This window comes from Vulpes vulpes, chromosome 2 (genome assembly GCF_048418805.1).
Source record: "Vulpes vulpes isolate BD-2025 chromosome 2, VulVul3, whole genome shotgun sequence".
In the NCBI taxonomy this organism is placed as follows: Eukaryota; Metazoa; Chordata; class Mammalia; order Carnivora; family Canidae; genus Vulpes; species Vulpes vulpes.
Window position 1 is genome coordinate 151,532,091 of NC_132781.1, and position 16,721 is coordinate 151,548,811.

Consider the following 16,721-nt stretch of genomic DNA (forward strand, 5'->3'; position numbering starts at 1 on the left):
AAGGGGCTCGGGGCTCGGAGAAGACGCGGCTGTGGGGACCCGGGCTGGAGACGGGACTTAGGGAACGGGGATGGATGTGAGTTCCCCGGCACCTGATGGAAAGCGGGGTGCGAGGGACAGGATTGTGAGGACCCGTGCTCCTCGAGAGGAGAGGGTCGGAACGGAAAGGGGCGTGAAGACACGGGCTTCCGAAGGGTAAGAGCGGAGCCGCGAGGACTTGGGCTCCTAAGAGACAGAAGCGGGACAGTGAAGATCCACGCTCCTAAGGATTCAGAAACAGGGCAGCGAGGACTCAGAGAACACTTGGGTTTGGAAGGAACCGCAGCGGGCAGTGAAGATGGGCTTCTCTGGGGACGGGATCAGGGCTTGGAGACTCCGAAGTACCTGAGGGAACCGGGCAGTGAGGACCCGAGCTCCCCCAAAGCGGGGAGTGTGAGGGGTCATGGCTGCGAGGAGATCAGCCTCCAAGGGAAAGGGAGAGAGTTCGGAAAAGATCTAGGGATACGTTTTTTTCTTTTTTCTTTTTCTTTTTTTTTTTTTTTTTTCTTTCCCCATCACATTCTCTGAATCCTGAGTGGTAAAGGATGTATTCAGGGGAAGAAGACCCTTCCTTCGCGCTGCCTGCTCGGCGTTTGGCAGGCTTTTCTTGTGTCAGATACTTTATCTAGGAAAGCCCACATGCAAGCATCTCCGTTTTCTGCTTCATTCTTAACGAAGCTCTGATGTGAAGTCGAAGCCGTTTGAACTCAGTTCTATGCTCGATAAGTGCTTTAAATACCATTCCACTCGACCCTGATGGAGCACAGATCTCTGCATATCAAACCAAAGAATGTTAGACGGGAGGACAGGATGGCCCAGAAAGATAATCTTTTTTAAACTCCTGTTTTATATGTAAGGAGGCTAAGGTCCAAAGAAGGCACAGGATGGAGGTGAGGCAATGATTGATTAGATCATAATTTTGATAATAGTACCCTGCTGTGCCCAGGAAGTAGGAGAACCTTGGCTAATATCCTTGAAAACATGCTTCTGGAATCTTTGCTTTAACGTCAGACTCAAGAGGGAAATTTTTACAAATTGAGTACTTTATTTTGAGGCTTGTCACTGTATTGACCTCGATACAGTGAATCTCACTTAACCAGTTGAGAGAACCTTTAAACCCGTCCACCCAAAGAAATACAGTAAGCTGTTTGGAAAGTTGAAGTCAAGTAAGTTGTATCCTGTATTTTTAGTATAAGCATTTACTGGAGGTGGCTGCTTTTAGATAAGAATGTCAGGGATGCTTGGGCCAGTCACTTCCCTTCAATAATATCTCTTACTGAAACCTACTCAGACTAATTAGGCACCATCATAAGCACTTCCAAATGTTGTATCATTTAATTATCACAGCCCCACAGGTTAGATGTTGGGAGTCCCATCATATAGATATTGATTGATTCCGAGAGATTAAGTCACCCTGCCTGAAAACACATGGTACTAAGTGACCCAGCCCCAGTCAAACCCAGTTATGTGTTTGACTAACTTTTTTCTACTTTTCTAAGTGAATTCTTCTCCATATATCAGTTTGCCCATCAACAAAATAGAAATAAGAGTTATACAGAACATATCATTGAATGAAAGCACTCTCCTCCTCTTTAAGATGTTTCTTAATGTCAAGTACTATAACTTGTTAGGGTCCTTATCTTGTGTAGTATTTGAGGAGAACTAAATTTCTGTGTTTTTAAATAAGCATAAGGCAGTCAAGATAGAAAAATGGGACCTAAAAAAAAAAAAAGAAAAAAAAAAAAAGAAAAATGGGACCTGAATAGAGCTTTTCTTCACAATAGAGTAAGATATATTTAATTTTAAATTTAAGAGGCCAAGAAAGACCAAATTGATAAACAAGAACTTAAATTGGATTAACATTACAATTAATTGTAACATGAAGTAGATGATCAGGGAAATTGGGCTAACTTAGCTGAAACTACTGTTTTTTTTCCCAAAGGGTTAGACTATTTGCAAATGCCTCTACTGTATGCAAGTGATCAAAACTTACACCAAATTATGAAGTAAAGCATGCCCATGCCACCATTTCAAAGTACTTGATGGTTTAATTAATGGTAACTTATTCCTGAGTTAATATCCTCATTTACATTTGCAAAATGTACTTATTTCACTCATTTGTGGCTCTAGCATTGAGTTATTATAATAGTATTTCAAAGGACCTGATCAGAAAATCATTGTTAGAGCAGATATGAATATAGAACGTATTACTTTTGACCTGCAGTCTTCATGGAAAGCCCCCAGATACTTTGGAGATAAGATTCCAGCAGCGTTTAGATTGTACTGTGCATGCACTACAGGTGCGCTGGGTGCAGAAGACAAACTGAAATTGGTACATATGAACTTAATCTGAAAATCTTACATTAATTCTTAAAGCCAGAAGGGATTTTAAAATTTGTCTGATCCTACTCAATTATACATGTAGAAACTCTGGTCAAAGGAAGCTTACATAACTCAGTGGCAGAAGTAGGATGACACCTAACCCTCTTAACTTCAGTCTTCCCTATGCCATAGTACCCCTCATCAGCCTCTTGTTGACTATTTACCACTACCATTTTATTTTTTAGTCACTATTGTTTTTTTTAATGTCTATAGTCAAAAAAGTGGTTATAGGAGGCCACATCACGTACTACAATGAGAAAACCTTTTAGTTTTAATATGCTGATTTTTAGAACTAAGATCTAGAAAAGAAGAGCATATATATTTTATAATATTAGCAAACATTTATTTGTACTTTCCATGTGCCGGGCACTCTTCAAGGTGCTTTATATACAGAAACTCAATATATTGTCACAATAATCCCATGAGATATACTTTATGACTAAATTTTTCAAATGAGGAAATTATTTAGGCATAAAGAGATTAGATAACTTGCTCAGGGACATAAAGCTAATTAATAAGTGGCAGAATTGGTACTTGAACCCAGACACTGCCACCAGAGTCCATGCCCTTGATCACTCTACTGCCTTTCTGTTAAATCAAAACTACCTAAATGGGACCAAAGTAGTCAAAGAACTAGTGGGAAAAAAATTCCATGTTTCTGTTGCTCTCAAGTCTTACAGAATGCAATTAGTTGATTTTTTTTTTTTTTTTTTTTTTTTTTTTTAGGCTGGGAAATAGGAGTTCATTTAGATACATCTAGAAGCAGTGAGGAGAGAAACAGGTAGAAAACCCAGTCATTAAGTTAAGTCATTCACCACAATGATAGGACTTTTATGCTATCAGCCTGGTAGTCTCCTTCACTCCAGCATTTGTTTAAATAACTCCTAAACATTTCAGAAGTTAAAGGGTTTTAAAGACAATCTGGTCTTCTACTCCCTTACTCTCTTCACTTAAAAAAAATATATATTTTAGAGGGAGGGAATCTGTAGCGTGCTTGGCTGTCTCAGATGGAGGAGCATGCAATTTTTGATCTCAAGATTTTAAGTTCAAGCCCCCAACATTGGGTGTAAACTTAGAAATAAAATCTTAAAAAAAATCTGTTAATGGAACAGATGTCTCTAAAAGGCTATGGTCTTATAACTAATACAAGCCATCCCCACATCTCTTAACCCTCTGAAAAATCAGATCCTCTTTCTACAGTAATAGGGTTACAACTCGGTTTCTGTTTGAGGTACAAGCTGTTAGAAGGAAAAGCAGTTAGGGCTTGTTGTCCTGAGCCTGTCAACCATAGTTTAAATGCAGCTGGTAAGGGGGAGGGTGGATAGACCCAGTATTTAATTGAACTCCCAGCCACATAATCTTGTTTTGATAAAATTACTAAATAATTTTTACTCTAGATAACTGGGGCATGGACTTTCTGGACTTATTTTGTAAATCCCATAGCATGTGATTTCCACATAGTAAATGCTAGTTTACTATTATAATTGTTAACTGTCCCACAGTTAGTGTCTCTGTTTTTACACTGTACTACTTCCCTATTTCTTGGCATTCCAAGTAAGTGAGCATTAGAAATTTGAGTAGCCCAAAGGCAACCATGATATATTACATAATAGAATTCAGGTACAGTCACTTCATTCCATTGTGCTTGGTCAGCATCATCCATAATTTGACTTGATGAAAGTTGTCAGTAAACAGGTAATCTGAAAGTGGAGGCATTGACCATTTCAGAATGGTTGTGATGTTTTATTTTTAAATTTCTGTACCAAAAATCCACCCTTTTGAGGGTACAGTTCTATGAGTTGTGACAAATGCATACTGTCACATAAGCACCATAACACTCTTACCTAAAAGTTCCACCACCCCCAAAATTTCCTTTATGCTGCTCCTTTGTAGTCCAATCCTAGCCTACCCCAAGCCACTGGCAACCACTAATCTGTTCTCTCCATCCATATAGTTTTGCCTTTTCCAGAGTATCAAATAAATGGAATCATACAGTCAGTAGCCTTTTGAGTCTTGCCTCTTCCACTTAGCATATGCATTTGAGATTATCCATGTTGTTGCACATATCAGTAGTTCTTACTATTGCTAAGTAGTATTCCATTGTATGGATATATAGTCATAGTTCACCCATTGAAGGATACTGGATTGTTTCCAGCTTTTGACAGTTATAAATAATGTTGCTATAAACATTCACATACCAATTTTTGTTGAATATAAGTTTTTATTTCTTTAGGGTAAATACCAAAGAGTGGGATTACTGGGTCATATAAGTATATATTTAACATTTTTTAAAAGATTTTATTTATTTGACAGAGCACAAGGAGGGGGAGCGGCAGGCAGAAGGGGAGGAAGAAGCAGGCTCCCCACTGAGCAAGGAGCCCGATGTGGGGCTTAATCCCCAAGGTTCTGGGATCATGACCTGAGCTGAAGGCAGGACGCTTAAGCCACCCAGGCAACCCTATATATTTATCTTTATAAGAAACTGCCGGATGCCTGGGTGGCTCAGTGTGGTTGAGCGTCTGCCTTCGGCCCAGGGCTTGGTCCTGGAGTCCCGGGATCGAGTCCCGCATTGGGCTCCCTGCGTGGAGCCTGCTTCTCCCTCTCCCTCTGCCTATGTCTCTGTCTGAATAAAATCTTAAAAAAAAAAAAAAAGAAAAAAGAAAAACTGCCAAACCGGGGTGCTTAGATGGCTCAGTTGGTCAGGCATCTGCCTTCCACTCAGGTCATGATCCCCGGGTCCTAAGATCCAGCCCTGAGTCAGGCTCTCTGCTTGTCAGGGAGTCAGCTTCTCCTTTTGCCCCTCTACCCCACTTGTGGTATGTCACTCTCTCTCCCTGTCTCTCAGATAAATACATAAGATCTTGGGAAAGAAAAATGCCAAAGTTTTCCAAAGAGATTGTACCATTTTACATTCACACAGAAATGTATGATGTTTTCAGTTATTCAATTACCTCTCCAGAACTTGTCTATTTAAAAAAAAATTATTATTCTAATAGTATTTAGTGGTTACTCATTTGCCTAATTGCATTTCCCAGATGACTAATGATATTGAATATCTTTTCATGTGTTTATTTGCCATCTGTATATCTTCTTAGGTGAGGGATCTGTTCAGAATTTTTGCCCATTTTTTAATTGTGCTGTTTGTTTTCTTAATTTTGAGAGTTCTTTATATATCCTGGATACAAGTTGTTTGTCAGATATGTAATTTGTAAATATTTTCTTTTAGTCTATGACTAAAGTCATAAGTCATAAAGTCATTTGACATATGACTAAGTCAAAAGACTTAGTCTTTTGTCTTTTTAAAAGATTTTATTCATTTATTCGTGAGAGAGAGAGAGACAGGCAGAGGGAGAAGCAGGCTCCATGCAAGGAACCTGATGTGGGACTCGATCCTGAGACTCTGGGACCACACCCTGAGCCAAAGGCAGACACTCAACCGCTGAGCCACCCAGGCATCCCTTCCCTGTGCTTTCTTGTAAAAGTTTTATAGTTTTCTATTTTTAAGTCTGTGATCACTTTTGAGTTTGTTTTTGTATAAGGTGTGAGATATAGATCAATGTTCATTTTTGTTGTTACTGATATATTTTTTTGTTATTTTTAAGATTTTTAAAAAAATCTTAGACATGTGCAACATAGGGGAAAGGCAGAGGGATGGGAGAGAGAATTTCAAACAGACTCCCTGCTGAGCACAGAGCCCAACAGAGTATGATCCCTTGACCCTGAAATCATAACCTGAGCTGAAATCAAGAGTCAATCACTCGACTAACTGAGCCATCCAGGCACCCCGATTTTTTGTTATATTTTTAAGAACAGTTGTCAGAATTACCTATTTTTTCAGAGGAAACATCCAGTAGTATGCTAATTCTTTTTTCATAGATAACATATGCAGAATTTGGGGTGTACAATGAAAAGTAAATATTCCTCTTTGGTCCCGTAGGCCACCCAGATACTACCGTTCCCCTCTCCACCAAGGTAATTGCTGTTATCAGTTTATGTATCTTTCCAGGAATAATTTATGCATTTACAATTATATGTCTTTTAATAAATGACAAATTATACTCTTCCATACCTTGCATTTTCAATGAACAGTGTATCTTAAAGGTCACTTCATGAGCTTCCTTGTTTTTCCAAAGCAGTTTTATTGAGATGCTATTCACATATCATACAATTCACCATTATCAGATGTACGGTTCAGTGGCATTTTTGGATGTTCAGGGTTGTGCAGTTATCATAATCTTTTTTTTTTTTTTTTTATAATTTTCTCTTTTTTTTTATATATATATATATTTTTATTATTTATTCATGATAGTCACAGAGAGAGAGAGAGAGAGAGGCAGAGACACAGGCAGACGGAGAATCAGGCTCCATGCACCGGGAGCCCGACGTGGGATTCGATCCCGGGTCTCCAGGATCGCGCCCTGGGCCAAAGGCAGGCGCCAAACCGCTGCGCCACCCAGGGATCCCTAGTTATCATAATCTAATTTCAGTTTATTTTTATCCCCCCTAAAAATAAATCCTCTATCATCAGCAGTCAATCCCTATCCCTCTCCTACCCCCCTCCGCCCTGGCAACCACTAATCTACTTTCTGTGTGTGTAGATTTGTCTATTCTGGACATTTCATATAAATGGAATCATACATGTGGTCTTTTTGACTGAATTCTTTCATTTATTATTTTTTAATTTTTAAAATTTTATTTAAGTAACTCTACACCCAACATGGGGCTTGAACTCACAACCGAGATCAAGAGTCGCGTGCTCTTCTGACTGAGCCAGCCAGGCAGTCCTGGATTCTTTCATTCAGCTTAATATTTCCATGAGTCTTACACTTTTCAATATATTTCACTATGTGGTCATGCCCTAATTTATTTAACTATATCAGTTTTTTTTTTAAGATTTTATTTATTTATTTGAGACAGTGTGAATGAGTGAGCCTGAGAACACGAATGGGGAGAGGGGCAGAGGAAAAGGTAGAATCAGAGTTCCCTCTGAGCCCAGAACTCCAGGATCATGACCTAAGCCAGAGGCAGACGCTTAAGTGACTGAGCCACCCAGGCACCCCCATTTAGCTACATCACTTTTGATGGACATTTAGGTTGATATTCCTCACATGTATAGTATTCTGTTTACATAGAAGTCCAAGCTTTGCACAGTGGAAGTATCATAGCCAATGACATTTATCGGAGGCCGATTATTGCTAATTGAAACCTTTACATAGAAGCCCAACTATAGGACAGCCCCGGGTGGCTCAGCGGTTTAGCTGCCTTCAGTCCAAGTCGTGATCTTGGAGACCCAGGATCGAGTCCCACGTCAGGCTCTCTGCATGGAGCCTGCTTCTCCCTCTCTCTGCCTGTGTCTCTGCCGCTGTGTGTGTGTGTGTGTGTGTGTGTGTGTGTTATTCTCTCAAGAATAAATAAAATATTTTTTAAAAAGTCCAACTATAATATAAATTGCTAAAGATGGAACTATGGGGGCAGCCCGGGTGGCTCAGTGGTTTAGCGCCTGCCTTCAGCCCAGGGCGTGATCCTGGAGACCCAAGATCGAGTCCCACATCAGGCTCTCTGCGTGGAGCCTGCTTCTCCCTCTGCCTGTGTCTCTGCCTCTGTGTGTGTGTGTGTGTGTGTGTGTGTGTGTGTGTGTCTCATGAATAAATAAATAAAATCTTTAAAGATGGAACTATGGGATCAAAATGATATGTTTTTCTTTTCTTTTCTTTTCTTTTCTTTTCTTTTCTTTTCTTTTCTTTTCTTTTCTTTTCTTTTCTTTTTTAAGAGAGAACACATGTGTGAGCAGGGTGGGGGAATGCCAGAGGGAGAGAATCTTAAGCAGGCTCCATGCCCAGCATGGAGCCCAACTTGGGGCTTGATCTCATGACTTTGAATCATGACATGAGCCAAATCAAGAATCAGACACTCAACTGACTGAGCCACCTAGATACCGTAATACATCTTTTCTAATTATGGTAGTACTGCCAAGTAGCTGTTTGTAGAGACCAACAAATTTAATATCCTCCCCCTCCTGTCCAACAATGTGTGAAATGACTATTTCTTTATAAAACTTTCAAACAATATGTATACAACTTTTTCATCATTACCAAAGGAAGATTTTTTTTTTAAAGATTTTATTTATTTATTCATGAGAGACACAGAAAGAGAGAGAGAAGCAGAGACACAGGCAGAGGGATAAGCAGGCTCTATGCAGGGAGCCCAATGCAGGACTCGATCCTGGGTCTCCAGTATCAGGCCCTGGGCTGAAGGCAGCGCTAAACTGCTGAGCCACCAGGGCTGCCTGGAAGAATGGTTTTAATTTGTATTTTTATTATGAATGAGAATAAGGATTATTTCATACCTTTAAGAACTATTTTAATTTATTGTACTGTCGGGGGGGTTTTTGTTTGTTTTTTTGGTTTGTTTTTGCAATTTTTCTTTGGGTGTTTGGGTGCTTATTGAAGTATAGGTATTTTTTATATGTAACAGAAATTAGTCCTTTGTCTTTGATACATTCCATATATTTTTGCTAGTTTGTCTTTTGTCCTTTAACTTTATTATGTTTGTTGCCATGCAGACATTTTAATTTTTATTTAAAATTTGTTTTTCTTTTCATTTTTCTTTTTTTAAAAGATTTATTTATTTATTAAGGGAGGGGGGTGGCAAAGACATAGGCAGAGGGAGAAGCAGGCTCCACGCAGGGAGCCCGATGTGGGACTCAATCTGGGGACTCCGGGATCACGGCCCATGCCAAAGGGAGATGCACAACCACTGAGCCACCCAGGCATCCCTATTTATTTATTTTTCAAGCATTTTTTTTTATATGATTGAACATGTCAGTCTTTTATGGTTCCTGGGCTTTGCATCATCTTTAGGAGGGCTTCTCTCTCTCTGTCTCTCTCTCTCTCTTTTTAAAGATTTGATTTATTTAGAGAGAGAGAAAGAGGCCAAGTGAGTGGGAACACGAGCAGGGGTCAGGGCCTGCAAGAAGGAGAAAGAGAATCCCAAACGGACTCCACGAGCCTGATGCAGGACATGATCCCACAACCCCGAGCTCATGACCTGGGCCAAACTCAAGAGTTGGCAGCTTAACTGACACACCCAGGCGCCTGTGAGAAGTGCTTTTCATTTACTGCTGAGAATATTTTTTCCTGTTTTTATTTTTTTTTTAATTTTTTTTAAATTTTTTTAATTTATGATAGGCACACAGTGAGAGAGAGAGGCAGAGACATAGGCAGAGGGAGAAGCAGGCTCCATGCACCGGGAGCCTGACGTGGGATTCGATCCCGGGTCTCCAGGATCGTGCCCTGGGCCAAAGGCAGGCACTAAACCACTGCGCCACCCAGGGATCCCTTTTCCTGTTTTTAAAAGTTGAGATAATTGTAGATCTATGCACAGTCAATAAGAAATAATACAGAGAATTCCCTTGTGAACTTTGCTCAGTTTTCCCCAATGGTAACGTTTTGAAAGACTGTTGTCTACTGTGACAATCAGGATATCAACATTGATATAATCCACCAGTCTTACTCAGATTTACCTAGTTTTACTTGTATTCATTTGTGGGTGTATATGCATTAAGTCTATACAATTTAGTCATTTTTGTAGATTATTATTATTTTTTAGCAAAAGGCGAAAGATTTATTCGATCTGAAGAGAAACCAGAGTATTTTTTTTTTTGTAGATTCTTTAATCCATTATCACAGATGATGATTCCATCACAAAGGTCCTCCTATTGCCCTTTTATAACCACATCTGGTTCCCTGCCACCCAGTCCCTGACAGCCTCACTAATCTGTCCTCCATTCCTAACATTTTGTCATTTCAAAAATTTTATATAAATGTAACCCTTTTTAAAAAGATTTTATTTATTTAAAAGAAAGAGTGAGTGAGAGAGAGTGAGCACAAACAGGGCAGAGGTAGAGGCAGAGGGACAAGCAGACTCCTCACTGAGCAAGGAGCCCGATGCAGGACTTGATCCCAGAACCCTGCGATCATGAGTTCAGGGCAGACACTTAACCGACTGAGCCACCTCAGTGCCCCAGATGTACTCTTTTTGTATTGACTTTTGTTCAGCATAATTCTCTGGAAGTTTGTCCAAGTTATGTTTCTGAAGGTTTTTTTTTTTTTTTTTTTTTAAGATTTCTATTTATGAGAGTGAAAGCACGTGTGCAAACAGTGAAGGGGCAGAGGGAGAAGCAGACTCCCCACTGGGCAGGGAACCTGTTGTGGGCTCCATCCCAAGGCCCCAGACCTGAGCCGAAGGCAAACATTTAACTGAGTCACTCTGGTACCCCAAGTTTTTTTCTTTTTATTGATATGTAATTTTCCATGGTATGGTTTACCACATTCACTTCTTGAGAGACACCTGAACTGATTACAGTTGACTATTACAAATAAGGCTACTATGAATATTCATGTATAGGTTTTAGTGTGAATGTTAGTTTTCATTTCTCTAAGATAAATGCCTAGGACTTGACTTGTTGGGTCATATAATAGTTGCGTGTTGAGATTTTCTTTTTCTGAGTCAACTTTATTGAGGTATAATTTGCCTACAATAAAATGAGCACATTGTAAGTAATTTGATGAGTTTTGATAAATGTATGCAGTTGTGTAAACAACACCCCATTTAAGATGTAGAGTGTTTAATCCACCCTGCAAACTGCCCCCATGTCCCTGTGCAGTCTCTGCCCCATCTATTGCTAGAGATCAGTTTTTAAATCATTAGAGATTAGAATTTCATATAAATGGAATCATACAATATATGTTCTTTTGAGACTGGCTTTTTTTTTTTTTTAATATTTTAAGTTATCTCTGTTGTTTTGTGTTTTAGTGATTTGTTCTCCCCCGTCCCTTTTTTTTAAGTAGGCTCCACTACTAACATGGGGCTTGAACTCACAGCCCTGAGATTAAGAGTTACATGCTCTTTGGGATACCTATGTGGCTCAGTTGGTTAAGCATCTTGATTAAGACTGCTTGATTTTGGCTTATATCATGATCTTGGGAGGTGGGATCAAGCCCTGGGTCCGGCTACACACACTAAGTGCAGAGTCTGCTTGTCCCTCTCCCTTTGCTCTTCTCCCCACTTTGCACACATGCATTTGCACTCACTCTCTCTAAAATAAATCTTTAAAAAAAGAGTTGCATGTCCTACTGACTAAGCCAGCCAGATGCTCCTCCCTTTTTTATTTATTTATTTATTTATTTTTTAAAATTTATTTATTTTTAAGATTTTATTTATTTATTCATGAGAGACACAGGGAGAGAGAGGCAGAGACACAGGCAGAGGGAGAAGCGGGCTCCATGCAGGGAGCCCGAAATGGGACTCCATCCTCGGTCTCCAGGATCACACCCCAGGCTGAAGGCGGTGCTAAACCGCTGAGCCACTGGGGCTCCCCTCCCTTTTTCTTTTTAAAATGAACTATTTCTTAGAACAGTTTTAGCTTTATAGAAAAATTGGAAAGATAATACAGTTTCCGTACACTCTGCACCGAGTTTCTCCATAATAACATCTTACATTATTAGTATGGCACATTTGTTCCAACTAATGAACCAATATTGATGTATTGGTTCAGTATTATTGGTTCAGTATCATCGGTTCGGTATTATTAACTGAAGTCCATGATTTATTCAGATCTTAGTTTTTCCAGTTGTCTTCATGTCTCTTTTGGCTCCTCTGTGATAGTAATACTTAAATTTTTTAAGAAACTGCAAACTATTTTTACAGAGTGGCTATACTGTTTCCATTCCCACTGGCAATGTATCAGTGATCCAGTTTCTCTTCATCCTTGTCAACATTGGTGCAATCACTATTTTTTATTTTAGTCATTCTGATAGATGTGTGGTTTTATCTCATTGCAGATTTTTTTTTTAAGATTTTATTTATTCATTTATTAGAGAGAAAGAGAGCACAAGCAGAGGGAGGAGGAGAAGCAGGCAGGGAGCCCCATGTTGGGCCTGATCCCAGAACCCTGGGATCATGACCGCAGCCTAATGCAGACACTTAGCCGGCTGAGCCACCCAGGTGTAACCTCATTGCAGGGTTAATTTGCCTTTCTTAAGTAACTGAAGATGTTGAACATCTTTTCATGTGCTTCATTTGCCATCTGTGTATCTTTGGTGAAATGTCTGGTAGTATCTTCTCTCCATTTTGTGACTGAATTACTTAAAAAAAAAACTGTTGAGTTTTGAGAGTTCTTTACTCATTCTGGTTACAAGTCTTTTGTTTGTTTGTTTTTTTTAAAGACTTTATTTATTTATTCATGAGAGAGAGAGAGAGAGAGAGAGAGGCAGAAACACAGGCAGAGGGAGAAGCAGGCTCCATGCAGAGAGCCTGATGTGGGACTCGATCCTGGGTCTCCAGGATCAGGCCCTGGGCTGAAGGCGGCGCTAAACCGCTGAGCCACCTGGGCTGCCCACAAGTCTTTTGTTTGATATGTAGTTTGTAAATATTTTCTCATAGTCTATAGCTTGTCTTTTTATCCTTTCCACATGGGGCTTTCACAGAAGAAACTTTTATTTTGATGAGGGCCAATTTTTCAGCATTTCCTTTTATTGATTGTGCATTTGGTGTCAAGTCTAAGAACCCTGCCTAGCTAGAGCCCAAAGATTTTTTCCTGTTTTTTTCTAAAAGTTTTATTAGTTGTACATTTTACTTTAAAGTTTATGATCCAGGGTGCCTTGATGGCTCAGTTGATTAAGTGTCTGCTTTTGGCTCAGGTTGTGGTCTCAGGGTCCTGGAATCGAGCCCCACATCAGCTTCCCGGCTCAGCAGGGAACTTGCTTCTCTCTCTCCCCCATGCTTGTGCTCTCTCTATCTCTCTTTCTCTCCCTCTCTCTCAAATAAACAGAATCTTAAAAAAATAATAATAATAAAGTCTATGATCCATTTTGAATTAGTTTTTGTACAAAATGAGAGGTTTAGATTTCAGAATTTTTAAAAATCTCCTATATTCAAGCATATTATTTTATATTTAAGGTTTAAGTATTTGATCCAACTGAAATAGAGGAGTGTATGAAGGGAGGAATATATAGTCCCCTCTCATAACAGGTGGATCAAATATTTAAATTTTAAACATGAACCAGATGTTTTCCAGATGTACTCATATACCATAATTTATTCAATGATCTATATTTTCCCTCTGCTAAATGGAATGAACATTAGTATATAGGTTTGCGTGGGAGCACAAGTATTCATTTTTCTGGGATAATTACCTGAGAGTATAATCCTTTACTTATTTCGGTGAGGGGCGGGAGATTTGATTTATCGTCCTTAATTGTGGTATGATTTATATACAGTAAAATGCACGGATCTTAAATATTCGGTGTGATGTATTTGACATAAGCCCATGTAATCATTACCCATCTGAATGTAGTATTTTAGGGGATCCCTGGGTGGCCCAGCGGTTTAGCGCCTGCCTTTGGCCCAGGGCGCGATCCTGGAGTCCTGGGGATCGAGTTCCACGTCGGGCTCCTGGCATGGAACCTGCTTCTCCCTCCTCCTGTGTCTCTGCCTCTCTCTCTGTCTCTCTCTCTCTATGTCTATCATGAATGAAAACATTTTTTTAAAATTTTTATTTATTTATGATAGTCACACAGAGAGAGAGAGAGAGGCAGAGACACAGGCAGAGGGAGAAGCAGGCTCCATGCACCGGGAGCCTGACGTAGGATTCAATCCCGGGTCTTCAGGATCACGCCCTGGGCCAAAGGCAGGCGCCAAAGTGCTGCGCCACCAGGGATCCCTATCATGAATGAATAAATAAATCTTAAAAAAAAATGAATGTAGTATTTTAAATCCAGCCCAATAAAGGAATAGTCTAGGAAACTAAGGGCAGTATCAGTCTGGTAATGAGTGTCTGGTTATTATCTGTTTCGTTTTGTTTTGTTTTAGTGAAAGAAGTAGCTCGCTTACACAGAATTACTGAAATGCAGAAGTATTGTTGTTTGCTCTTCAGCAAAAACAGTGTAGTAAAGTGCTAGTTTCTGAGGGAGAAACTCAGATTTTTCTTATATTGCACGGATTCCCTGTATTTCCTTAATAGCCAGCCATTGGAGCGATTCTTTAAGGTTAATTCCTAATTTTTTTATTTTTATTTTTTAAAAGATTTTATTTATTCATGAGAGAGTGAGAGAGAGGCAGAGACACAGGCAGAGGGAAAAGCAGGCTTCCCACAGGTAGCCTGATGTGGAACTCGATCCCAGGGTCTTAGGATCAGGCCCTGAGCCGAGGGTAGGCACTCATACACTGAGACACCCAGGCATCTCAGGTTAATTCCTAGTTTAATAAATGATTATTCATATTTGGTGCTGAGAAGATAGGCTATTTTTTGTCTACAGGTCTTAGTATAGAAACTCTATTATATGGAAATCCCTGTTTAAAAAAAAGTCTTATTTTGAGCAATACTCAGTTCTATTTGGGAAGCCCCTTGAAGGTTGTGGGACTGTTATTTGAAAGGTATAATATGTTCAATATGGTAAACATACTGATAATCTTTAATAAAGCTCTTTCATAGCTTGCTGTGGGGAAATAGTTTGGCTTTATAGCATTACAGAATTATTACCATGTTAACAATATTTCCCTATCCTGATTCTTCCGTTAATAACATTTATGGGTAAGGAAAAAGAAAGCATATGGTTAAAAAACAAACAGGTGACCCAATGTTCTGCTGTCCCCCTCAGCTGACTCTTGGACAAGTTTCTCTTGATCACTTAACCAGTGCGTAGTTAGTTGCTTTTATTAAGGGCAAACCAGGAAAGGTGATTTCTCAGAAAGTTAGTTTGCTGGGGAGGAACTCAGCAATAGGGGGCAAGAGTTGACAGGTATAGATATTCGTTCAGGTTGCTAAGCTTCAACAAGTTCTGAAAACCACTGCCATGATTCCTGCAGGTTCGTTTCACCATTTTGGCAAGTTTTCATATGCTGCTAGCTTATTCCTAACAGTAGAACATTGTTTTATTGGAAGAGAATCTATATCACTATAATCATCATTAATTTCAAAAGTTGTGTGTGAAAGAGATGGAGATGTTTTCCTCACTGTCCAGTATGAATAGGAGACAAGAACAAGGATGTGTTTTGCCACATCCAGTTTGCTAAGATCCTGGTCAGTGAAGTTGTGCCAGGCCACGCAACTGAAATAGTCCTGTGGCAAGGGTGGTGGTTGATGCCAGTTGTTCATTTACAGGTAGCTTTTGAAAATGGCTGCCTCTCATTTCACCGGGCTCACAGCCGTTGCTGATGTAATTAAAGATCTAGACACTCAGATAGCTGTAAGTAAGCTCGTTGAGGCCACTGTTGGCAGAACTCAGTAAATGTGCTTCTGATCTTGATGACACCAAAGCTGCTGTCCACAGAGTCCACCTCATGGCTTTAAAATTTAGGAGTATTGGCTACTCCAGGCTAGGGACTCTGCATGTACTTAAAAGAGTGCTAACACTCAGAGAAAATTTGCTCTTGATGACAAAGAACAGCTTACTTTTAACGGTTGCTAAAAATTGTGTTTATTAGACATAGACCTGACATAGATTTAAGCATGTTTTGAAGTGCCAAAATGAACTAATCTGTTTTCTTAAGTTTTGTGACTGGGTTTTAAGTATGTTATTGTGCCATGATTTATTTGAATTTAACATTATTTGCTGTTCAAAAATAATGCATGTAGTACCTAACCAAGTATTCTATTTTTACAAAGTCTTCAAAAATGTCTTACTCATTCTAGTTTATTTTTGTACATAGATTTCTCGTTTCATTTACTTTCTTCCTTATTTAATTTTGTGGACTATTTCATTTCACTTTTGGAGGAGAGATGGTTTCTAAATATGAGGTGAGAGCAATGAACATTCTTCATTCCCTCCATTTTTAATGTACAGGTACCAAATGGTGACTGTCCCAGCTATCCTGAAGACCCTTCAAGTCTGACAGACCTTCTATAATTTTACTTTCACACCTTATCCTTTATTAAAGGTGTTTCTGGAGCTAGTTCTCTTGTTTTCCTTCTACAGTTGATTGGCCTTGGTCCTCACAGCTCCAAAAAGAAACAGGATCTCGATAAGCTCTATGAGCTGAAGTCCAAAGCTCGGCAGATTATGAACCAGTTTGGCCCCTCAGCCCTAATCAACCTCTCCAATTTCTCATCCATAAAACCGGAACCAGCCAGCACCCCTCCACAAGGCTCCATGGCCAATAGCACTACAGTGGTAAAGATACCAGGCACTCCTGGGACAGGAGGGCGTCTCAGCCCTGAGAACAATCAGGTATCATTTCTTACTTTTTGCTCTCCTAGGCGTCTCTTATCTGTGATTTGAACCAGTAATGCTTTGAGAGTT

The 16,721-nt window shown here is 39.6% G+C and overlaps 1 protein-coding gene and 1 pseudogene across 3 annotated transcripts in view; both read left to right on the forward strand.

Annotated features, from left to right (window-relative positions):
- The window catches only part of TAF12 (TATA-box binding protein associated factor 12), a 35,865-nt gene that overhangs the window by 4,009 nt on the left and 15,135 nt on the right, over positions 1-16,721 (forward strand). For 2 of the 3 annotated variants that reach the window (XM_072750588.1, XM_026014519.2), the window contains exon 2: positions 16,398-16,649. In XM_072750588.1, the coding sequence (XP_072606689.1) occupies positions 16,482-16,649 (168 nt within the window). In that variant the 5' untranslated portion in view covers positions 16,398-16,481. Of the gene's footprint in view, positions 1-15,583; positions 15,669-16,397; positions 16,650-16,721 lie in introns of all 3 variants that reach the window. The other variant, XM_072750587.1, reaches the window with a different exon arrangement.
- LOC140598030 (U4 spliceosomal RNA) lies at positions 7,561-7,667 on the forward strand (annotated as a pseudogene).